We start from the raw sequence: 25,701 nt of genomic DNA on the forward strand, positions 1-25,701 counted from the left end.
ATTTATGTTACAAAAGACTTCTATTTTAAATTCTGTTCTATTTATTTATTTTTTTGCTTTATTTGAATAAAAATTAAGCAAACTCTTTCTAAATTTTGAGGACTGTAATGCAAAAAAGTCTTATTGTCAATATTATGTGTAAAAAACAACAACTATATTTTGAATTTGACTAATTTAAGTATTTATGCATTACGGTAGAATTTGTACTGAATTAAATGTTCATTTAAATTTAAATCTAATTTAAATTTTATCATAAATCTAAATTTATATGTTATATTATATTATTCATTTAGTTTTTTTTTTTTAGAGACACATTAAACTGATCAAAATAGACCGTTTAAGATTTTTACAGTATTTCAAGTAAATGCTGTTTTTTTTTACTTTCTATTAATCAAATAATCTGAAACTATTTTCAGTGTTTCACAAAAATATTATGCAGAACAACCATTTTCAATATTATAAGAAGAAATTATTGTTCTGCAGCAAATCAGCATATTACAATGATCATGTGACACTGAAGACTGGAGTAATGATGCTGAAAATTCAGCTTTGATCACAGGAATAAAATAGATTCAAATAGAAAAAGTTGTAATAATGTTTCACAATAATACTTTACTTTAATCAAATATATGCAGCCTGGATGAGCATAAGATACTTCTTTAAACCATTACATACCGTTTATGTTACAATATTCAAAAAAATCTGAATATAGATTTGGCAAAAAATAAATAAAAATGTTTCACCAGCCAAGCACTAGCACCACCTGGTGGATAAAGGGTAAGGGAGAGGTGGAGATTCCACACACAGCTTGACTTCAGCATTAACCGGATGACTTCCATTCACTTTGTTCAAAATGATCACGAAATCCTCTTTGTGAAAACCTACCTTTCTGTGTGCAAAATGTGAGCTGTATTCTCTCAGTATGGTGATTTGTGCATTGGATAGTGATTACGCCTTGTGCACAGCGAAGGGGAAATCAGCCAGGTCTCATTAGAGCCTTGTAATTGGTGAGAAACTCCATCCAAACAGGATGAGGTCGATGTGCAGTTAAGCAGGATGAGTCTTAAGGGGATAAAGGAAGAGTGCAGAAGGGAGTCTGGGGCTTCAAATTGGCTTGTGCATAATGGGATGAGTCCATTTAGAGTGCATTAGTCAGTGTTCCATCGTTGCATGGCAAGGCGTTTATCTAGAGTGATTTCTGGTTCGGATTCAAATTTAGGACAGTGTTTATGTGGGAGTTTAATTTGAGAGTGAAAACATACGTGACGTGCCACACTTATAAACACATGAATGGGTCATCACAGGAAAGAATGCTCAAGTCAGCCTGAGAGCTTAGCGGGAAAACCAGTTTCAACAGGCCACAGGACATGAAGCAAGAGGAGACGACAGGAAAGAGAGGGAAGGATGTTAAAAAAGAGAGATAATTACTACAAAGTTGGTTGCAGGGGCACACTTTTTTCACCATCTTCCCTGAAGCATGGAGAGAACGGTGGGATTGGAGAGAATCAGTGTTACAGTAACTCCACGTCCAACACAGAGCATTATGGGAGTGTATCAGAACATGCTAAGCTAAAACCTGAAGTCAAGCCCTGATGGCTGCTGATACTCAGTGAAGGCAGGGTGAGCGCTGGAAGGACTACTGAGTCTGTGGCCAAAGCCAGGGATCATTTGTATGAACATTGTGAGGGCAGCTAAAAAAAATGTGTGAAAGTACTGTATCTGCACTGAGGGACGTGAAATCTTTTTAAAAATTTTTTATTGTAAAACAAAAAAAAATAAGGAAAAACTCATCAGATTTAAGATCGATGCAGTGACTTGCCTAGTTCGGAGAAATATTAGTCACTGTGCCAGCTGTTTTCAGTTCACTCCTTTCAAGAGATTCATTTTATAAAAATGTGTAGAAATTACTACGTAAATAATATGAGGAAATCAGAATAATACATTGCAGGTTCACACTGCATGTGTAAGAGAAGGAACAGCCAATCAATACTGCAAAAACATTATATGATAATACTATATTTACAATAAAGTAATTTGTTATTGCATTATCATGAACTAAAGAACGAAAAATCTTAAACTTAAACTATTAAAAATCGCCAATTTTTTAGATAATTGAAAAAAGTTAAAAAATAATACATAAAACTTAAATAATAAAAATTAATATAACAATATTAAACTTAAAAAAAAAAACTGAAATTTGAAATGTTGCCTTGGCAACTAACTGAAGATGAAGTAGTAAGATTACTTAGACTAAAAAAAAAGAGATCACAATGTACATCACAAAATATTATAACTATAAATTAAATATTAAATTATTACAAATAATAAAACAGACCACATACAATTATTAAACTATTAAACTTATTAAACACAATTTATTAATCTAGGCTCATGTTAATTAGTAATATATATAATACTCTGCTACTCTTCACTGTAAATTTTGTTTTTCTTCATAATATATTAACTAATACTGATTTATACAACTTGAAATTATTAATTTAGGATATGCTGAAACTATATTTACCTATATTAATAATGTTTTTTATTAATATACATGATACATTTTTATTAAGTAATGATTTACAAGCTTACCTTGCAGTGTTACCAGTATATTGCACTACTAAAAATTACAATAATTGAACAAAGTAATTTATGGCATTCAGCCATAAAAAGATCTCATTGTGAAAGTGATGTACATTTTCCTGCTTTCCTAAATACAAGCCATATTGCTTGGGACACTGTAAAATGCAGCATGTTATTCATCTTTTTAATTACCGGTATTAGTAATTATCTTTAGCAATTTTGACATTCTGTTAATATGTTAAACCAAGCTGAAGCAAATATGAGGGAAAATATTAAAACTAATAAGATGAATTACAAATGTCAAAGTGTCAATTGTGTACACAGCTGAATTAAAATAATGAATGGACCTCATAGGTTACACTAGTGCATTATGGGATAGGAACGATATCCATTAAGCAATGAGCACAAGTTGTTTTTAAAGTTCATGACACAATGTCTGAGATGATCAGCCAATCAGAAGGCTTGGCAGATTCAAGAACTAATCACATGACATTACAGGAAAGAGAGAAAAAAAAAGCGTTACACACAAAGAGCCAAGCAGGGCGTACTCAGAAAACGCGTCCTCCTGCCACCTGGTTTGAAGGTCACTCTCTCCGACCCACAGCTGAACTTTACACAGCCTGTGGTACAAAAAGAGGGAAAGAGAAAGAGAGAGATGGAACAGAGGAAGAGACAGTGAGAGAGAGATAGCAGAGAGAGAGAAAGGAAACATATACAAATACACAGTGAGAATGGTAACAGAGGTCATTAAGCCATGAATTCCTGACAGATAGAGAGAGTGAAGGAGGTGAAGGAGGGGAGGAGTGGCCCTGGGTGGGTGAGCGTCGAGCTGTACGGAATAGAAGAGGAGGAAAAGCGCCCTGGAAGCACAAGCATCAGCTCTGCAGCTTCATCCAAACCAAAGCGTGCAAAGCAAATATTCCTATGTTCAGAGTTGATTCACCTGCACTACCACAAACAGGGCCGATACGAACCACCTCAAAAAACATAAGAACATCAGAGGGGAAAATAACATTTGAATGACTGCTGGACTAAAGTTTATGTCATCCTGAAGTTCTCCCCTCAAATTTGCAAGACTCACAAGAAATCAGCCACAGCTGGTTTATGTGACTAAAACATCCAAAAAAACAACTATTTTTGGGATTGACAACCGCATTTACTTACTGGTGTGAGTTTTGAAATGTCCTGTTCACACAGCAACTTAACAGTCTTGAATACTGTGTCTGAATAAACGTGCAACAGGAGTCAAGCCCGTATTCATTATCAGTATTTGGCCAGTGACCAAAGTAATATCCAAGATCATGGCGACGTCTATTAAACTGAAAAAGTCCTATCACTTTTGACATGGCAGGAGTCCAATTGACAGATGACCTAGTGCTCAAATCTTCATTAACCGACAGCTGCTTTTATATTTATATTATACGTGCGCAGAACACAGAACTTGACAGGAGCAGAGACAAGATCTAAAACCTGACACACAGCTCTTATTCTCCATCACTGTTAGTTACCGAAACCACACATGAAAACATGCAACACACGATAGACACACTCCGGTTGAGGCTCCTGAAAATGTACAGGTGTGAACGTAACCGTATTAACGACTCAAATACAGGATTGACAACCGCACACTGCTGCTGTGTGAACATGACTTAGTATGTTATTAAAGAGTGGGCAGTATACAGATAGAAATTAGTCATAAATACCATAATTTCTGGCATAAATTTGCAAAGAAGAAGGTGATGCACCAACAGTTGTCCCTTATTTCAAAATAAGCAAATGCTTACCATTTTAAACCAAAGAGAAATAAATAAATAAATAAATAGAAAAACTTATAAAATTATAAATTATAATTTTGTCGATAAAGTTTTGATTTATTTTATACAAATAATTATATTCAATTTAAGATTGATTGATTAATTTTTTTATTTATATAAATTAATTTCATGGTTAATGTATATAATTTCAGTGGTTAAAATATGGTTAAAAGTTTTACTTTGCAATTGACATAAAATTGTGGACACTGTGATTTTGTTATAGACCAAATTGTGAGAATGTTTTGTTTTCTGCTTATTGCCCACCCCTAATGTCCATTTATCTTTGTTACTTTGTGTTTCAAAAAACAAAACAAGACACAGGGTCAAGCTTTGGGCTGTGATGTGTTAGGTTTCTTTATTTTTACCTTGCGAGGTGACACACAAACTGGGCGCAGACAGCGTGGCGTCACTGGTATAAGCGGAGCAGAGGTTCTCACTAGAAGGGGAGGGTTTGAAGGACTGAAGCAGAGGGCTGCTCCCCCCATCTATCATCCCCCCAGGGGCCAGGAAGGCCTGCTGAGGCGGATACATGGAGGGAGCACTCTGCGTGGATAAAGTGCTGGTTGCTGTAAGACCACAGACAAAAACACATACATACAGAAGCGCTGATCAGAGCCGGGACACAGACACAGATTTGAAGTTGCAGGGACTGAAGGCACAAAATCTTCTTAAAAGTGAAGTTAAGAAATTTCATAAGGTCATTTTTAAACCAGCTCTTTAAAATCTCACAAGGGGACAGAAAAGTTCTTGAAAAATTCTTGAAGGAATAGTACACTTCAAGAAACTTGGAGAAAACAAAATTATTTTACTGAATTTTTTTTTCTTTTTTTTTTTTCTTTTTTTTTTTTAGTTTTGTCAACAGAAGAAACTTAATATTCTTAAGAAATATTTTGTAATCCCAAAAACTTTTCTTAACTTCACTCTTAAGATAGAAAATAAGAAGAAAATACCAATTAAGAAGAATATAATTTTTAAGAATGTTTTTTAAAACCAATCCCTGATTTGCACAAAAAGACAAAGCAGAACAAGTGAATACCTGGCAGTACAGGACTCTTGCTGCCCTGTGAGCTACTGCGGCTAGATTTGCTGCTTTTGCTCTTAGTGGGACGTCGTCTGCGGCTGGCTGGGTTTACAACAGGAGGGTTGACCATAGCGGGAGGTGCTTTGCCCAACCGAGTGAACAGTGCTTCAATCTCTACCTTCTGCCTGGTGTACAGAGCCTGACTCTCCATCATGTGCCTAGGAGGACAATAAGGAAGTTATGATTACTCCACATATCTTTAACATGTTACTCTGTCCCAACACCTTTTACAATATCTTAATAAAAAACAAACATACTTCTCCCTCAACTTGCTGACTTCTCTCTTAAAGTCTTCATCTTCCAACTCTGAGTCATTGTCGCTGCTGAAGTAGGAGCTGACTGAGTTGTTAAGGGTCCCGGGACTTGGACCGTTCCCAACAGCTGGATGGGCTGGAGGTGCTGGCTGGGGTTCTGGGGTTTGTAAGCTAGCCACAAGAGCCTCGTCCTGTGATCTGCTCACTGAGAAACGCCCCACCTTTGTGTCTGTCTTGGTGGTTACCTGGAAACGGCCAATGGTGGTGGGCTGGGGATGGGTTGTTGTCTGATTGGGGAGAGCAGGGAGGCCATCAACCTCATCTACTTTCATTTCTCTAAGTGGAGAGGAGGTTCGGTGTAGGGTGTTCTCAGGGCTAGAGAGATTAGAGGAGGATGATGAAGAGGAGGTGGTGGTGGTGGTGGAGGAAGAAGATGTGGAGGATGAGTCATGGGAGGTGGTGGGAGCCTGAAGGGCGATCTCATCAGGAGCCGCTGACACCTGAACAAAAGAGAGATCAAGATTTCCACCTGGTGTCATACTGAAACACTGAACATCCTATTCCTGTCTTTGCAATGCGAATGCAACCTACCTGGAATCGTCCCAGTATGTATCCTCTGGCTGCAGGTGCAGCTGCTGACTCATCATCCAGAGAAAACGAACCTGTGAGAGAATTATTATTAATAAGCAGAGCTGATAATGAGTTCATGTAATATGAGAACAGGCTCAAGTTTTTAGCAACCCATCGTTTAAAGAACAGGTTAAAGTAAAATTGGCAGCACATACCTGGCTGTTCTCCAGATGGGATCCCAGTGAGAGACGACTACAGGGGCGAAAAAGGATGAAAATAAGATTACAGACATATACCTGTAGATAATGTGCAAATAAAAAAAGTAAATAATTTAAATAAAAAATGTAAAATAATACAAAAATAATCATTTATATATATATATATATATATATATATATATATATATATATATATATATATATATATATATAATTTGAAATAAAAAAAATATTATAAATATTATATATTATCGGAAATCTGACAATTATAATGAATACAGATTTTAAAAAGTGATGTATAGCTCGATAATTCAGAGAAGCTAGTTTGATTCGAGAACCATTTCTTTTATCTGCTCTTTGTGTATGGAAAGTTACAGTGGCATTGTTTTGAATCTTTAACTGCAATAAATCAAATCAGACAGTTCCAGCATTTCCACATGTGCTGGTGTTTTTTTTTGCCAGACTCCTGTTAGTGTGCGTGTACCTGGTTCATGACACTGCTGATTGGGACGGTCTCTGGACTCAGCGCCCGTCTGAGCTGGGCATCCAGATCCTCCAGGGGCTGCTGGGACTAAATAATCAATTTCGGCAATTAGTTGAGTTCCCTTAGCCCCAAGAAATAAACACATGCACTTATTACTCATGGCAAGTGCACACAAATACAGCAGGGGAACCATGTATCTAATTAACTTCTGCATGAGATGATCTCTTACAGTAAGTAAAGGGTCAGATGACCACTGCACGGAAGAACTAAATGCTTTTAATCCAAGCCGAGGCTTCCTTTCATGTTCCACTACATATTTGTGAGATGGAGAGCAAATCCTTTTATTGTTCCATGCACTGTGGTTCTTGTAATGTTTGGGACAGTTTGGCTGAGTGCTATCACAGTAAGTTTTCTATTCACAAGAGATGGATGAAAAATATCACATCAAATCTATGGGATCAGAGAAAGTCTCTTGCATTTAGTACGAATCGCCTTAAGCAGAAGGGAAGGATTTTCACTTGAGTATGAATTCAAGCAGAGTTCAATTTGGAGCAAGGACAATTATATAACATCTAAATGACTTTGATTAGCTGAGAATTGACCCACAACATGATTTAAGATGATGACAAACCACTGATGTTTTAGGGGAGAAAAACTACACTCAAAAAGGGGAAGTCAAAGAGTCAGAATAGAAGTCTCAAAAAAAAAAAAAAAAAAAATTCAAGCAAATTCAGTACATCAACACACATAATGATCTATTATATATAATCTATCTAAACTAGTATGACTGCATTTATAAACCAGCTCTTTAAAATCTCACAAGGGGACATAAAAGCTGTTTCATCATTCCTTAGTTTTAATTATATTATTAACAAATGAGTTCAAGGTTTTATTACAGTCCCACACCAGAACATGAGACAAAACACTGAAAATGCTTCATGTGTGATGTTTTCTGAAATCACATCTTTTCTGTTCTCCATTCGCCAAAGGCAGAGAAAAAGAGAAAGAGCAGAGAGAGTTAATGAGTGTCACAGGTCATGCTCCTAACTGGCCTCAAAGGAAAGCTACGACATGCAGAGGTTTGATTCTTATGTGATTCCAAATCTTTACTCATGCTCTAATGTTTTACAGGAATGTAACTATATAAAAACAGAGAGAGAGAGAGAAAAGGGCACCTGAGTTAAACAAGGTCCTGGGAAGGGTGGTAGGTGCTCTGTGGGCAGTGTGCCAGCCTGATCTGGGCTGACAGGCAACACCTAATGAATGAAGATGGAGGAGAAACTAAAGCATTGTAAAGAACGAGAGCTGACAGAGGCTACATGCAGCATAAGACTGAGAGTTATGGTCAAAGCTGAACTCAAAATGTGACAAGAACTTTATTATAATATTATAGAAAAGTGTAAGTTTGGTATTCATGTAAGATTACGAATGTCATGCATTTCGTCATGAAACTCAAGAGCCAAGCAGAAATTGGCAAAAAAAAAAAAGGTTTTTATATTGTTAGTGGTTTGAGAGAGGGAGGTTAAAATGTGATGTTAAAGATGAGAAAAATGTTTGCTTAAACTGGCACAATGATGTCAAAATTATTTGCATTCTGACATTATTTTCATGACAATCATGCCTCAGATTTACACTACTGCATTGCAATATACACGCATTACACTGTATACTTACTACCATTTTATTTTTTTATTAAATAAAAATTCTTTGATTTTGTGACATGGCCTATACATGATCAACCAGTCACTCACCGGTAATCTTGATAACGGTGCTTTGGATGGAGTTGTCTGACTGTAGCCGACCGGGGTGGAGGCATTACCCATGGAGGTCATGGGAGAGCCCATGGGCTGACCAGGGGAGTTCAGGGGTAAAGTAGAGGGAGGGAGAGGGGTGCTGCTAGGGGTGGCGCAGGCAGTCGGAGAGGAGGTGCCAGGGATGCTTGAAGCTGCCATGGGGTCAGATGTGACATCAGACTGGGCAGAGGGTGGACCAGAGCCTAGGTCCATGAAAAGCGAGCGCAGTTTTTTATCCAGAGCCTGAATGTCATCAACGCCCTTTCCCTGCGGATCGCTGTCACATTCTACACAATGTGCGTGGCTCTGATTGGGCACAGTAGAGGTTTGAGGTTGGCTGTGCATAGGTGTGGGCTGCACGACTGGTGTATTGGTGGTAATCGACTGGAGGGTGGGCACTTGTGACTGAGCAGGCGAGGTGGGAATAACGGCGGTGGTGGATGATGTGAGCTGTGGCGTCTGGATGGCTGGGGTGGGGATGACTGGTGGTGTGAGCTGAGCTGAAGTGGAGGGGATGGGCGGCTGTTCACTACTGCCACCAGAAACAGATCCCATAGGAGTTGCGGTGTGAGCTGGCAGGGCAGCAGTACAGGCAGGTACAGGAATGGGGACTGAGGTTTGGGGGAAGGATGTGGCGGCAGGCACAGCTGGCACTGGCAGAGAGGAAGTGGTGGAAATAACACTGAAGACAGTAGGTACAGCTTGATTTTGAGTTGGAGGGAGTTGCGAATGGGCTGGAGGGGAGGTCATGGCAGAGGCAGGAAGGGTAGGAGGAGGTGACGAAGACCCTGAAGGGTTTATGGAGACAGAGGTCACTTCAGAAGACACTGGGGGAGGGACCACCGGGGCAGCGCTAGAGGGCAAGGGTGCTGCGGCGGGAAGCAGAGGGGGCATGGAGACATGGAGCATAGGTGGCGCAGTGCTGGGACCTGGGTCAAACCGGCCTTGATGCAATTCAGAGAAAGCCTGCTGTAGACTGACTGCAGACGCCGACATAGAAAGCCCCAAGGCAGGCAGTGGAACTGACACAGCTGATAAAGAAGCACAATTCCAGACAGAAATTATTATGCGGTCGCAAAAGTCTTCTCTGGATTTCTGCAAGCTCTTCTCAAGCTTACTTCCAAATCTAGTTGTTCAATAAACCATGCAGTGTATTTTACAAATACTGTTATATTTGTTATATAATAATTGCTTTTGTAGTGTCTGCTAAATGCAAAAATGTATTGTCTAACCTATCTAAAACATTATTTCACGAAGTACACTCACAGGGTGAAGGCTCTTCAATTGTGGGTTGGGGTGAGAACTGTTCCCTCAGTCTGGATTCAGGCACTGGACTCACGATAAACCGGCGGCCTGCCGAGTGGACCACCAGGGCAGCTGAACTAGGTGGCACACCTGGGAGGAGAAAAGACTTCAATCCTAATGCATCATTTAAAGGGGATGCTAACTTGTTTTACATGCTGAGATTGTAAGCTCTTACCTTGCTCAAGAGGCGCAGATGTGGTGGGCATATGCTGCTCGTGATCACTGGCTGACTGGATTCATTGGTGAGACATTGTTAAATGTGTTGTTCACAAGAATCAATTCAATATAAAACAGAGAACAAAGAAGGTACATACCTGGCTGCGCTCTCTCTCCACACCTTTCTCATCTGCTGTTTCTATGACCTCACGAATCTGCTCGATGAAGGACTCGCGCTCGCTCTCTAGAATGAATTCACTTTGTACCTAAGACATGACATGAAGGAAACAATACCTCGTTTTAATGAGTTTTGGCACTTCAAAGTGTATTCGGGACACAGAATGTTATTTTATGCAACATCAGCTTTTTGTCACATAGATGAAGATCAAAAGAAATCAGGTTAATTGAGCTTATCTGTTAAGCATTAAAAACGCGGGTGGTGTTTCAAGTTACCATTATCTGTGCAATTTCCTCTGGGTTATCGCCATCAAGATCAAACTTGAAAGTAACCATTTTTCTGTTGTGTGTTTCTAATTGACACTCCGCAACTCTATCGCCCATGCTGGAGATCTGAAACAAAAGAGATGTTTTGCTGCATGTCTTGTTTTTCCACCACCATCAAAAATGACAAAAAAACAATACAGGAAAAGGCCAATGAGTTGGACGTACATTAAGAACATTGAGCTTGGCCTTAGAGGTTTTTTCATTGCGTGAACGGCTGCGCACTGATCTGCGCTGGTGCCGTTTGGCAGAACGACCCTCATGCCTGCCACCCGTTGCACCCTCATTACCATCGCTGAGCCCAGATGCCACATCAGAATGACAGCTAATGGAAAAAAGACATGAAAACACATTACGGCTTTAGCACAGCATTCTGCGTCCACTGTTTCTGTTGTTTTTCACCTACTAATAAACCGTCACGCATTGTGGATCTGCTAAAATGGTGATTCTTACCTCTCCACAGCAGGAGTTTGGAGTTGTGACAGCTCTGTCATCAAATTCTGAGAGACGCTATGAGATGTCTAGAAGACCAAATGACAAAAACAAAGGAATTAATAATAGAAAGAGATGGTCTAATTTCACAGCAAAGAACAGAAAAGCACTGTGTAAGGACAGCTAAGCAGTTATGCTTTCCAAAAAAACAGATAAAAATGACCATGACATGAGTTTTGCCAAACCAAGCAAACAAAAACTGCACCGCACTGATGCGTTTGGGGCCCGGTCGGTCCGTTCCAGGTACCTGCGCTGGGCTGTCTGCTGGAAAACGTGGCTGTTCGGTTGGGGAGGGGACTGTGACCACATGGATGGTTGGCACAGGTGTCACTAGAGTCGGTACCAATTGGGGTAGATGAGGCGGCAGCGCTGACGGGGACGTGGCTGGCACAGGCACGGCTGCCGGGTACGTCAGCGTTTCAGGCACAGGTTGCTGCAGAAATGGGGCAACTGCTATAGTTGGCACGCAGAGTAACTATGGGGAAGTACGAGAGTGGTAGCTGGATCAGATCAGTGGTTGGGAAGATGAAGGGAAGGAGGGAAATATGTCTGCAAGCACTGACTGAGCGAGATGGAGATAGCAAGGCCTGTTTATGTGCAAAAGGACTGATGTCTTCAAAAACCGAAGGAAAACAATCACATGACGGAGATAGCATGCCGCGGGGAGAATGGAGGATCACAACAACCACAAGCAAAACAAACATGGAAAATAAACTCCAATTTAAGTGCCAGACGCTTATATTAATTTAGGAGGGGCATCTTTCGAAATGCCTATAAATGTTGTCACTGTCAACAACACACAAAATAAAATCCAAATCCAACACCAAATCAAACACATATAACACACTTAATTTATTTATTTCTGACAGATCCCACATCTAACAAATCACATTTTTGTGCCACTACAGTGTACCTGCACTTTCAGCTAAAGGGGAAACAACTGCTCTGCACTAAACATTGGAAACCGAACAGAGGGACTGATCTCATTACCACACAACTGTCAACCATGCAACATACAGGCAGAAACATGCCAGAATACATCAATCAAACAAGCACAGCCGAGGCACGTCAGAGAGAGATGGCCACAGATATACCGTACATTGTTTCAAAAAAGAAAAAGAGGGAAAAAGAGAAAAACTTCTACGAAGTAATTTACCACTTTAAAGTTAACATGAAACTCCATTCATTCATCTATCTATATACAATCAATCTACATATATCTCTATACACACACACAAACACACACACGTTTGAGTATAAAACTAAATCTTAAATATTTTTTCAGTTGTACTAAATATGTATAATGAAAATATCTTTAACATTAATACTTAAAATTATTATTTTATTGTATATATATATATATATATATATATACACATACCGTATTTTTCGGACTATAAATCGCACCTGAGTATAAGTCGCATCAGTCCAAAAATACGTCATGATGAGGAAAAAACATTTATAAGTTGCACTGGACTATAAGTCGCATTTATTTAGAACCAAGAACCAAGAGAAACATTACCGTCTACAGCCACGAGGGGGGCGCGAGACTACAGGAGCACTGAGCAGCATAGAGCGCCATCTCGCGGCTGTAGAACGTAATGTTTTCTCTTGGTTCATGTCAAAGTAATTTTGATAAATAAGTCGCACCTGACTATAAGTCGCAGGACCAGCCAAACTATGAAAAAAGTGCGACTTATAGTCCGGAAAATACGGTGTGTGTGTGTGTGTATATATATATATATATATATATATATATACATATATACATATACATATATATATATATATATATATATATATATATATATATATACACATATACATATACCGTAATTCCTCAAATAAAAACCGATAGTCAAATAAACGCCGGGCCTCTTATAGTGGCCGGGGGCATGGTCAACACGGACAAATAAAGACTGATCTTAAATAAAGGCCGGGGGAAAATTTTTCTCGTTCTCGAGTCAAGAACCGGTTGCATCGGTTTTCGGATCAACAGTACACTGAACCGAGAACCGTTTATGTCGATTCGAGAACCGAGGATCTGATGATACTGCGAATGCGTGATTCAGCGTGAAGCAGACTGACACAGAGTGCGTCTGATACGAACTGATTCTTTTGGTGATTGATTCTGAACTGATTCTGTGCGAATGTTATTATCTCTGTACACTGGAACGCTATCGCTTTTAATTTAAAACGGGTTATTTAAAACAATTACTTATTAAACAGATGGAATTAGAAATAAAGGCCTGCCTCTAATAAAAGCCTGCTTCAAATAAAAGCCTGTACCTTCTGCAGTTCAGGTAAATAAAGGCCCCGGCTTTTATTTGAGGAATTACAGTATATATATATATATATATATATATATATATATATATATATATATATATATATATATATATATATATATATATATATATATATACACACACACACATATACACACACACACTTTTGGCTTGTAGCTTGATTTGCTTGTACCTGTGTGGGCTGGGAGCCGGGCTGGACCTGTGTCTGGGAACTGCTCTGAACCAAAGTGCTGGGTGGCTGTTGGGGAACTTGCTGGTGGGATAACGAGACACCTTGTTGGAATGTCTGCCCCAGAGAAACCTGTTGTGGAACAGCAGCCTAAAAAGAGAATATGCATTTTCACACAAAACGTTTACTCACCTCTTAAGATATGCTCATAGTCTCTATGTAAACTGAATACATTTTGGGATCACATGCAGTCTGCACCCAACCAACTCATCTTATTAGGCCAATGTGCCGTTAATAATTTTGGCTCATCCACAAAACATTTACATTTTCATTTACAGTAATGTCCTTAACATGCAAGTTTATGGGAAAAGACATTGTACAAGAGCATAATACCATAATAAAAGTTAAAACTAGAAAAGAGTTCTCACTAGTGGTGGCCGGTATGACCAAAAATGTATATCACAGTATTTTTCAAAATTATACCAGTTTCACGGTATATGACGGTGTGTTTTTATTTTTATTTTTATGCATGACCGGGTCTAATTGAGAGAGGAAATAGCTACTACAGTAGATCGACTTATTAGATATAGATCGATATGCCCTATTTTGTACTGTCATGATGAGGGAATATTGTAGAAAAATTCCACTCTAAATAGTGACGAAACACGACCCATTAATACATGTTAACCAGGAGTCACTCTCATTTATAATCGCGACATCGTCTGATAAAATCAACATGCATGTACAGTAGATGCATGCGGAGCGGCTATGCAGCGGTTTTGGCTATATTACTTTTTTGTCTCATGCAGCGCACTGCCTGCGTCTGAGTAACAAAAAAACAACAAAAGTGCATAATATTAACAGACGAACTATGCTTATATTTATAATTCCAAACAGTCAGTAAGCAACAGGTGCTTGGAAACGCTGTTTTGTACTCATTTATTGATGAGTCGGCTGCAGTACGGCCAGCTGAAATCAATGCTTCTCTGCTGCTCACTGCACAGAACAAACACAGAAAGAGACGACACTGCGCCGGGAGAGTCAGACCTCGCACTCGCAGGGTAGCACTGGTGACATCTTCCGACTGAATCATAGCTAAGGTTTATCCCAAAAAGTCGCTAGGTTTGTCAGTATATATATTCTATGGAAAAAAGCTGCTAAAAGGGTCTGAGGGTTGCTAAATCTAGCGTTGAAGTGGCGCTCGTGTGTGGGAGGCATGGGAGCTGATGGCAGCAGATGGCAGTGGATATGTGTGGCGATCAGTGGATATTGTGGATGAGTTCTTCTGTGTCATCACGTTCTACTAGTTCTACAGCTTCAGTTTCGCAACTATCCCGCTTCGTATGCAGTGTCCTCGCAATTCATATCCATAAGAAAAAATAAACACCGGTAATCGGTATGTACAGGTATACCGCCCAGCACTAGTTCCCACCACAAAAAATAAGCACTTAAAAAATACAAGCTTCACATTTCTGCTTTGAAACCCTCCAGAAAGTCTTGCCCCATGGACCGTCACTGTAAGTGCATTGCTGAAATTTAGATTTCTGCTTTTACAAACCCAAGAACAAATATGGTGTGTGGCAATCACCACCAGCGCGTCACAGATCATAGTTCTCAACCTGGAACAATCCTTTAGAAACACTTTTAAATAACTTACCTTCAAAGAACAACTCAAGTATTTCAACTTAACTAGATATAGACATATTAATCTTGATCTAGGACTTTAAGACATTGACAAGCTTCCTTTCCAAGCCTCATTTAAACAGAGCAACATTTTACGTCACATAGCTCACTATGCAATAAGGAAATAACAAAACGTAAGATGGCAAGGCAAAGAGCTTCGAAGTAAAGTGCAGGGAAATGTGAAATAGAGGGAGAGAGAAAAAGAGAAAGATCGAATGAGAGGAATGGGTTTTTTTTCTCTACCTGCGAAGGGAGTGCTTGGACGTAGTAACCTCCATACTATAAGAAACAAATACAACAAAGTATAAGATAAAGCCACTTCTGATGTCCACAGCTTTCACACGCAGGAGAGAATCCAGAGATTTAAACAAACAAAAACACAACTCAAAAAGGCCTTGGAGTGTGCGGAAAGTGAGTGGTTTATTTGCCTTGGCCTATACTGGATATTCATTCATGCTAATGAATGGGGGAAAAGATTATTCTGATTGGTCAGACCCATTGATTTTACCTGTTGAGAAGCAGAGGTGGCTGATGGGGTGCTGCAGGAAACCAGAGACATGGCACTTGTAGATTGAGGGATTGGGACCTGCACCTGTTATGAATATGAAGAGGAATATGGGGCCAGGAGAGAACGTGTGCGAGAAACGGAGAGAGAGAGAAAGAGATATGGCAGTGGTGGAGAGATGAAAAGAAAAAAGACAAGTCAAAACATGATGGTGGCTACAGCGAAAACAACAATGACTTTCAAATACTGACCATTCATACACAAAGTGTGAACACTCCTGAGTGAGCAATGCACTCAGATCACCATTCACTTTTTGTGTATGCCTCTGACATCTCAAGATTAAACAACAAACAAACATCAGGTGTTAGCCGGGGAGTGAGTAGACTTCATGCATATGAATCTACATGATACTGTAACTTGGGTGAATGTTACATATATATATATATATATATAAAAAAGCTCAGGGAAGCATGTGGAGTTGTCTCCTAAAATAAACCCGCCAACTCACATTTCTCAATTTGACCACTTTCCCCCAACATGGAGGGTTTCGACAGAAGCAACCCTTAGAAAGCTACAATTATACTTGTCCTTCAATTTCTCTTCTTTCTCTACAGACAAGTATAGTTGCTCCAAACGCAGATCACCTTACCTTATCATTAAACTGAAGAATTTATTCAATATTAGTGAGAGGTTTAAGGAGCAGCAGGAAATAAAGAAGACTTGGCAGATAAGAGGATGAAAACAACAGCAATATTAAAAGATAAAGAGGCAGAAAAGGTGTATGAAATAGGGGCGGAGAACGAGACTGCAGGATGACACTGATAATGCCAACCTTCTAAGGGTTAAATTGTGACCTTTCAGCGTATGAAGGTTACATCCTAAAAGTAGTCAACAAATGTTGAGTTCTTGTGCTGGTAGTTCTTTACTGAGGCTTTTTCTCGACTGGTGTCCTCGACGAAGACAAAATTGAGAGAAATGAAAGAACTGTTTTAACCATTTCCAGCCAACTATAATGTAGCAGCAGATCTAAAAAGCAGCTGTTAAGGTAGAATACAACAAAAAACACAATTTTTTTTTTGTAAGGAAGATTAAAGGAACCTTAGGAGACAAGCAAACCTGTCTAAACCCCCTCTTTGTGTTGTATGTGTCTGTGTTTGGTCATACAAATCCTGCATTCAAGCCTCTTTTTACATATCTTCAAAACAAATCCTTTTATTTCCACTGTTGGATGTTGTTCTTTATCATTAGAATAATTTGAAAGAGGATTTGTATATCGTCTACAGATATGCAGTGTTACAAAATATCTGTGCAAACACACAAGTATCATATAAAACAATTTTATATGAACATACACACAAAATAATACTTACAAAGTGCATCTGACATGAAAAATCTATGAAAATAAAACAAATCACACCGTCCAATGGAAGATACTGAAATGTCTTTCCACAAAGGGGATTTAAAAAGCAGATTTATGCATTTTTAGCTCAATGCCCTAAATTATGGCTGGAGAGGGTTAAAACCACAACCATGGGACAAAAAAATTCAGGTAACAGAGAGAGACAGGGAGTGCTGGGGAAAGGTGGACGAGGACATGTATTTCTAGGTACCAAGGTAGTGCCTTGATGGGACAAGGCAGACTCGTGGTATTTGAGGTCCGGTGGATGGGTTGGTTGACGGGCCCAGGTGCTGTGCAGAGCACTGATGTGTGAGGATGGAATGGTGGATGATTCAGAAGGTGGAACAAACAGAAACGTCGTCTGACTGGGTGGGTGTCCTTCACTGACGTTGCTCCCTCCATCTGTTTTGTAGTACAACGTTTGTGGGATGGATTGAGCTGCAGAACAGTCTTGAGGTTGGAACAATGAATGAGGCGGAGGTGAGTGGAACTCCCCAGCATCGGAGGAGGACATGGAGTCACTTGAAGGTTCGGGACTTAGTTCTTTAGGTCCATGGAGAAGCAGACTGCCCGGGGGAAGAGGCAGCTCCGGGCTCACGTAGCTATACAGTTCTTCAGTAACGGGCTGCAGTCGACCACACAAGCCCTGGCTGCCAGACGCTTCCTCCAGGTTAAGGTCCATGGAGCCCCGGCGGGCTCTGTACAGTCTAGACGCCAGCATGGCTGGGTCCGCCTTGAGGTTGTGCATGTGGAAATCAAAGGTGGTGCTTGGCTCAGATGTGTGAGCCAACACGGGTGGTGCGGAATGGGGAAACGAGTGGGGCTGATAGCCTGGATCTGCAGCTGGGGTTTGCTGCGGTGCAGAGGCAGAGCTAGACACACTCATGGAAGGCAGCTGTGGGATCGGGCTGTGGGTTAAGCGCATGTGGCTCTGGATATGAGGGTATAGGTAAGCTGGCCCAGGCTGTGATTGAGTCTCATAGGCCAAGCTCGCTGCACCAGCCACCTTCATTTGCTGATGGAAGCTGATGTGGCTTAGCTGATGTGCAGTCATAGGGTAGCCACTGTAGGCCATGGCTTCCAGATGGTCCATTAATGCAGCCTGGTTGAGGCTGAGTCTGCGCACAGCTTCCTCTTGCTCTGCCCTCATGTCTTTATATCCGTATAGCGGTTCTGCTGGGGGCTGTAGGTGCAGTGGCTCGGCCAATCTTTGAGTTGCCATCCTGGGCATCATGAACAGGGAGGGTTCGCAGCCAGGGCCCAAAGCTTCCATGCCAGAAAATGGGTGCAGGCTGCCGCCATAGCTATGATGGTAGGTGGGCTGGAAGTGACGCGTGTGGGCCTCCAGGATGGAGGTGCTCTTCCGGCGCTGCACGTTGAAAGCTTTAGGTGAGCAAGATGGCGGGGGGGAGAATGAGACAGGCCGTTCCAGGATGGTGAAAAAGAGAGGGGGCTCGACCAGACCTGAGCCTCCTCCACTGTATGGCTGACTCACTGATTGCGGCTGCAGTGACAATAACATACAGCATCTTTGTGAGGAAGTAGAAAAAGCAACATCACAAAATTCACAAAGCAAGAAAAGAGAGAGGAAAAATAAAAAGACAAGTGAAAACAGCAGATAATATTCATCCTAACAGGCAAAGATGTCTCAATGACAAAAGAATAAGTTAAGAGAATGTTTAACTGCTAAATGAGATGTAGAAACATGACAGCGACAGATTTACAATTAAATACAGATGCTTCACAGGCTGTGGGGACTAGGAACCATTTTAAATGATTGCAGTTCATGCCAATCTGTATTTAATGTGAGCACAGGGTTCCAGCAGAGTGGGCCGGGGTAACATGGGTGTCTGAAAAGGATTTTAATGTCATCATATTCTCAAAACTTAATTGTGGTCAACCCTTAATATTCTCAAGATTAATAACCCACCAGAGCAATGATATAATCAGTTTTTTGGCTCAAGTAAAGAGGGGGGAAAAAAGCAACTCTGAACTTCTGACATACAAGAAAAAAAAAAAAAAAAAGCTATTTATACTTGATACATTACATAAGCTAATTTGTGAAACTGCATCATTCATAACACACCACTTTTCGCTAGTTTAATGCTAACATTCCTAAGGGACTAACTACAGCTTGAGACTAGACACACTGAAAAAGAGCTTGCATTCTGTGTTTTTAATTCCAATAATGGTTTTAATGTTAACACTGAACAATTAGAGATTGTTAGGCTTAAAATCAATGTTTTTAGATCCTGAACAGCTTACTTTGACTTAATATTGTAGAGCCGGGGTCCTGAACTCTGGACCTTGAGATCCACTTTCCTCCAGAGATCAGATCCAACCTGGATTAAACAACACCTACCTGCAACTTTGTAGTAATCCTGAAGACCTTGATTAGCTTGTTCAGGTGGGTTTGATTAGGGTTGGAGCTAAACTCTGCAGGAAGGTTTTTTTTGTTTTAGGGATGTAAATATCTGTCCTGAAAACTATTTTATTGTATTAACTTGTAATATATTTGCCCTCTTCAAGCTAGTATTGTCTTCTTATTTTCATAAGTGTTTTTCAAAGATACCCATGGTGTACCCAAGTCCAACACAGAGGGAGGATCCTGATTCACTGGGAGACCAAAACATACAGGACTGGCAAAGATTGCTGGGAGACTGGCACGGCGACGGGGCGGTGCTGAGTGAAGGGGCAGGACACTCTCCAGTGCTTTGGATAGTCGACCAGCAAACGTCTCCTCATCTGGCCTCCCCAACAGGGGTGAGAGTGGGGCTGATGCGACTGGAAGAGGGGTTGAAGGTGGGTCGGGAGGACACGACAGAGCAGAGGTGGAAGAAAGGCAGGGCACGCAAACAGACATGCTACGACCACGACGACGGGGAAGAGGTGGAGGAGGCTGGAGGTGAAGGAGGGGAACTGACTATTAACCACAATGGAACACAAATGGAACACAAAAAGCCAAATAACCAAAAGAAAATGACATGGGAACATTTGATAAAAGATTAAATATCAACATTGTATTCTAAGAAGCTACACAGAAAGAGAAAATACATCGATATACAATAAACCTTGACCTACAAAGGTTATATATTGATTAAATCTAACATTTGCTGTCAAGTCAGACCAAAAGAATGAGCCTGGTTCAACTGATGATTCATGATGTTTCAAAAACAAAAATAGTTTTACAATGACTAACGTGTTATCAGTAACAGAGATGTTTATGACTGCATGTGGCAATATCAATACCGGATGAATCATGAATTGCGAGCTAATTTTGAGATTAAAGTAATACTTGTCTGATCTGAGATTGATCAGGTTGCATGTTGTTACACAGAAACTTGGTGCGTTAATGACTGGAAATTATATGCGGCTAAGAAAAATCACTAAAGAAATGACATTATGTCACTGCTTAAGTTATATTCAGGCTCCAAGAAATGTACAGCACAGACTGTCTACCACGTAGACAACTGATACAAACTGGGGATAGCAAGTCCATGAAAACATCACAGAAAGTCAGCCCTCTGAGATGTTTTATGATTAAGAACAGCATAAACAGAAAAACACACAGATTATGTACAGCACATTGGGTATAAAAAACAGAAGAACAAAAATAAATGTACAATAACAAATCACAATGTACAAACGTCATCAGTGCTGTGCAGACTTCAGATATCACTTCGAGTTGGAACTAAGCAACCATTTCAAGTCAGGTGAGAAGGAAATGATTAATAAACCATTATTATAAAAGTAAATCATTAGAAGTCACCCCTACAGACAATTAGAGTAATAAAAAGAGTCTTTGACATCAAGGTGTTTGCTTATGACTAAAGTGTTTCAGGCTATATGGAAAATAATGCAAACTAATTCAAAACTAATGAGTGAGAAGAGATGAGGAGATGAGAAAATCCCTGAGAAAGAACCAGAAAGTGTCCTCTATGAATGTTGTGACTCTGATGTGCTGAAATGGTCATGGTTTAAGTGCCCAGGATGGAAAAACAACCAACCAGGAAGTGATGAATGCCCGCCAGTCTGCACAGCATGATGCACTGCTACACGGCACAGCCTTTTTGGGAGAAACCAAAAATACTCGCATGAAACAAAAAGAAAGAAGGTAAAGGAACCCAAAGAATGTATTAAAATGCAAAAAGGATGAAGAGGGAGTGGCAGCTCAAGTACAAGTGGGAAGTGGAAATATACTTGGCAGTCAGAAAATAAAGAAAAAGCAAGAGAGAGAGAACTGAGAGCTAGGGTTGGGTATCGTTTGAATTTTATCGATTCCAATTTCAATAAGATAAAAAATCGGAAAAAATAATAACATAGGAATAATTAAGCGGAATGCACGTGTCTTATCAAATATCAAGTTCTTGGATATTTGGAACCAGTTCTAAAATGGAACAGGTTCTCGATACCCAACCCTACTGAGAACAGGCAATGTGAAAAGAATCAAATCCATTTAGAGTGTAGATGTTATGGCTTTGCCTTCCTTCCTCATGCATCATTCATTTAGTGTATTATAATAACAAACCATCATCAAACTCCAAAGATAAATACATGCAACCACAAAGAGATCATATTGAAAAGTCAAACAACTGAACATTGACTCATGATTCAGTAGTTACTCATTTCTGGCTATACAAATTCTATGTAAAGATCACATCTGAATTCCTTCATTGGGTTCTTACCTTTGCACAACAAGAAATATTATGGGAACAGATGGAGACATTTGAACTAAATAGATTCTAACTGAAGATAAACATGTGGCCACATGATTTGCTGAATTAACCTGTCAATAATAATGGACACTACAATATGTAAACTACAATACAATATGGATACATGTTATCCTGAGCTCATGGAACTCAGTTTCTTGTTTTCCATGGCAAATCTTTTGAGAAGTTTGGTGTGGTGCACTGATCATCATTTTGGCTAGAAATTGCTGTAACATAATACGTGTGGAATTTGTCAATATTAAGGATGCAACTATGTGACCTGCAGTTAGGTGCCCAAGCCCAAGTTTTTCTTCTGTGACTTACCATGGGCTGCTGGGGGTATGCAGTGTGCTGTTGGGGAGCTTGAGAGCTGGGAGGGTAGGCAGCCTGTCCAGGCAACTGTTGGGGTTGCGATGATGCAGGAGAACTATACGACATGCTGAGTTGAGGTTCTGAGAACACAGATGAACCCTGACCACTGTCAAGCACCCCGTCAGCCTCTGGGAGAAGATACAACATTCATAATTAAATAGGAAGTGACAGGTAGGTTGATAGTTTGTTTGTGTTTAATGCCAAGATAGCTTCTGTGGCTATTTTCATGGCAAGAAAATGCATGGCTAAATTATATTTTACAATTTATTTTAACTAATACTCTAAACTGTATTTGGCTATTTGTATCTTGTCAAAATAAATAACTAATTAAAAATGTTTTCAGGTAGGTTGATGGACTGATGCGTCCAACACTTACGGGTCACACTGTGCATGTTATGAAGCTGCTGGTCTGCATCAGTCTCCTCACACTCAGGTTTGACGATGCCAGGGGTCGGAGGCTGGGAACCGCATTGACTCTGTACAGAACCTTGAGAGCCGGACACGTTCTTTAAAGACTCGCTGGACAACTGCTTTTGCTCCTCCTCCTGCTTGCGTTTCTCTTGCTCGGCTCGCACTTGCTGTCTTTGCTCTCGTTTGCGGCAAATCAGGGACACGCGGTCCCTGATGGCCTTGGCCATGGTTTTGTGGTCACCCTCGCAAACATAGCCCGACTCAACCTGCATTTAAAAAAAAACATATGTTACTATCTTCATGTGCTATTTCAGATTTGGAGAATCGTTGATAAACCCACCATTTCCTGAGCCACATCTTCTGGCACATCTCGATGGAGGTCAAACGAAAACTCGATGGCTTCATTGTCTTTGTATTTGCCTTTCAGTTTCTTGACGTCTTCAATGCGTAACCAGAGTTTGATGCCAATCATCTCCCCATCGTCCTCTTCAGCCAGCTCCACCCGCACCCCAGTCTCCTCTTGGAAAAAGGCATGGTTCAGAAGGTCCTTGATGGTGTATCTGTTAAGGAACAGGCAAAATGACATTCAAACAAGGCAAAAGATGTTAAATAAGGATAGCTGATCAATCATATAAATACATTTAAACTCGCTCTCCATTCACAACCCAAAAACTCAAGAGGGCTCTTGATTAGCTTTATAGAGTAGACATCAGCTTTATGACTTCCCACCAGTTATTGAAAAAATACTTCAGCTGGTGATCAAGGCCATTAAAAATATGATAGTTAATATTCAATATGCATGCAAAAATAATTTTTATTTTTTTTGGCTTGGACATTTAGGTAGACGGACTTGAACAGGAGGCAGTCTGTTCAGGGCTTATGATTTTCTGTGGCATGGGACACAGCGCACTCTTCGCTCGCTTGGCGTAATCACAGATTCATTACACTAAGTGGCTTGCTGCTGGAATTATTCCAAAACAGTGTGTGGCACTTATCTACTGCTACTATTCACATTCTACTTGGAGGACCATACGCCTCGAGATTGTGATTTACGCTCACATCAGCATGAGTTCAGTGCATCTGCGGGCAGACTCATGGCACACGTCACTGAGAGCTGAGGTTTGACTAGATGAATGAATTTCATCTACACAGCCTTACCTTTCATCTTTGTTTTGGCGAATACATCCCTCGATTATCTCTTTCACCTCTGGAATCGCTACCTTGTCGAAACTCCCAGGTTTAACTCCCTGCAGGGTTGAAACACAAAAGAACATAAAATCAACATGTCTTTTGTGCTGTGAAAGAAATCCCTTTAGAGCTCCACTGGGACTTAACAAAACTACATATGGTGCAAGCTTTACACGCTTTAGTGCCTGCCAGGAAGCCAGGAGTTTTCAGAGGGAAAAAAAGCAAAAAGGCCTAAAGGGCTTTTTTTATTAATCATATGATTCCCAAAAAATATTTTAAAGATTCATTTAGGCCTTAGTACAAAGATGAAATTTATCCAAATATTAACAGTATCTAATTATAAATTTCTTAATAAAAAAACATGAATTAAGATATAAACACTTACACAGAATCCCTTTTATAGATTATCATTCAATTAATATCTAATGGAAGTGACGTGACATACAGCCAAGTATGGTGACCCATACTCAGAATTTGTGCTCTGTATTTAACCCATCCAAAGTGCACACACACAGCAGTGAACACACACAAACCGTGAACACACACCCGGAGCAGTGGGCAGCCATTTATGCTGCGGCGCCCGGGGAGCAGTTGGGGGTTCGGTGCCTTGCTCAAGGGGACCTCAGTCATGGTATTGCCAGCCCGAGACTCGAACCCACAAGCCTAGGGTTAGAAGTCAAACTCTCTAACCACTAGGCCACAACTTCCCCAGAAAATGAGGTTACACAAAGTACTATTAAGAATTTTACTATCAAATATTGTTCAAATGTATCATTCACTTCACTCTTAAAAATACAGGCAAAACCTTAGGGGTAAATTATTAGTTAAGTACATTTCAATTCATCTCTACAAATCTGAATGAATTTCTAGCAACATCTAATCTCATTCCCAGCCATTAGATTTAGAACTGGAAACAACAAACTCCACCATGTGATAAAACCAACATACAACAAATCAATGGTACAAAAACTATATTCTGCTACTTTTCCCACTATATGTTTACAATCCTGAAATGACCCTTTTAAAAACACTTAACATCACAAAATGCCTACACAGAGCTAGGCTGTCAAAACCACCCAAGACAAAAAGAGTACAAGAAACTTACAAGTGAAATCCTGTAACACTGTGCTGCTTTACAGAGTGGTCTGCCTGAAATATTACTCCCCCTGTCTCAGCATTACCTCCTTATATAAGTCATTAACCCCCCTCAAATTCCAGTGAAAAACAAAGTTAAGGATGACAGAGTATCTAACAGAATTAAGAAAGAACGGCAAAGTATTCCGAAAACAAGGTGATATAAAAAGCTGTGATGGGAACATGCTGTTCCCCAGCTCTCCTAATGGTTAACAAAGGCGAAAAATTAGAAGCAATCATCTTGTATTTAACAAAGCAGAGAGAGAGACTTCTACAAAAATCATGCTTAATCCAAGTCTGTGTGATATTTTGGTGAATATCCTGGTACAAAATAGGATCAATGGCTTTTTTTGGAGTGCCTTATTTATCATGTTAAGTGTCTCCTCAAAAAGCTGCACAATTTTTAGATGTCATTAATGTCTGCAGCACAATTTGTGCATGTTAATTTACATTCTGAAGTGTAATACTCGACAACAGCACATTCACAGATAATAGTCACAAATCTGATGTCATTGTTACCAACAGACCAATTTTCCAGTGAATAAATGGAAACACACAGTCCAGCTAT

The 25,701-nt window shown here is 40.0% G+C and overlaps 1 protein-coding gene across 1 annotated transcript in view; it reads right to left on the bottom strand.

Annotated features, from left to right (window-relative positions):
* LOC132098747 (serine/threonine-protein kinase WNK1-like) overlaps positions 1 to 25,701 on the bottom strand; it is an 87,545-nt gene that overhangs the window by 5,511 nt on the left and 56,333 nt on the right. The window contains exons 6-30 of the mRNA XM_059504902.1: positions 23,970 to 24,058; positions 23,152 to 23,371; positions 22,777 to 23,077; positions 22,353 to 22,528; positions 17,528 to 18,820; positions 15,921 to 16,004; positions 15,656 to 15,691; positions 13,733 to 13,879; positions 11,499 to 11,726; positions 11,213 to 11,280; positions 10,928 to 11,084; positions 10,712 to 10,828; positions 10,417 to 10,524; positions 10,278 to 10,332; positions 10,064 to 10,192; positions 8,756 to 9,828; positions 8,180 to 8,260; positions 7,005 to 7,091; positions 6,518 to 6,554; positions 6,324 to 6,394; positions 5,736 to 6,232; positions 5,434 to 5,636; positions 4,763 to 4,963; positions 3,111 to 3,203; positions 1,429 to 1,470 (exon numbers count right to left, since the gene is read on the bottom strand). Coding sequence (XP_059360885.1) covers positions 1,429 to 1,470; positions 3,111 to 3,203; positions 4,763 to 4,963; positions 5,434 to 5,636; positions 5,736 to 6,232; positions 6,324 to 6,394; positions 6,518 to 6,554; positions 7,005 to 7,091; positions 8,180 to 8,260; positions 8,756 to 9,828; positions 10,064 to 10,192; positions 10,278 to 10,332; positions 10,417 to 10,524; positions 10,712 to 10,828; positions 10,928 to 11,084; positions 11,213 to 11,280; positions 11,499 to 11,726; positions 13,733 to 13,879; positions 15,656 to 15,691; positions 15,921 to 16,004; positions 17,528 to 18,820; positions 22,353 to 22,528; positions 22,777 to 23,077; positions 23,152 to 23,371; positions 23,970 to 24,058 — 5,593 coding nt within the window. The remainder of the gene's footprint in view (positions 1 to 1,428; positions 1,471 to 3,110; positions 3,204 to 4,762; positions 4,964 to 5,433; positions 5,637 to 5,735; positions 6,233 to 6,323; positions 6,395 to 6,517; positions 6,555 to 7,004; positions 7,092 to 8,179; positions 8,261 to 8,755; positions 9,829 to 10,063; positions 10,193 to 10,277; positions 10,333 to 10,416; positions 10,525 to 10,711; positions 10,829 to 10,927; positions 11,085 to 11,212; positions 11,281 to 11,498; positions 11,727 to 13,732; positions 13,880 to 15,655; positions 15,692 to 15,920; positions 16,005 to 17,527; positions 18,821 to 22,352; positions 22,529 to 22,776; positions 23,078 to 23,151; positions 23,372 to 23,969; positions 24,059 to 25,701) is intronic.

The sequence above is a fragment of the Carassius carassius genome, chromosome 22, assembly GCF_963082965.1.
Source record: "Carassius carassius chromosome 22, fCarCar2.1, whole genome shotgun sequence".
In the NCBI taxonomy this organism is placed as follows: domain Eukaryota; kingdom Metazoa; phylum Chordata; class Actinopteri; order Cypriniformes; family Cyprinidae; genus Carassius; species Carassius carassius.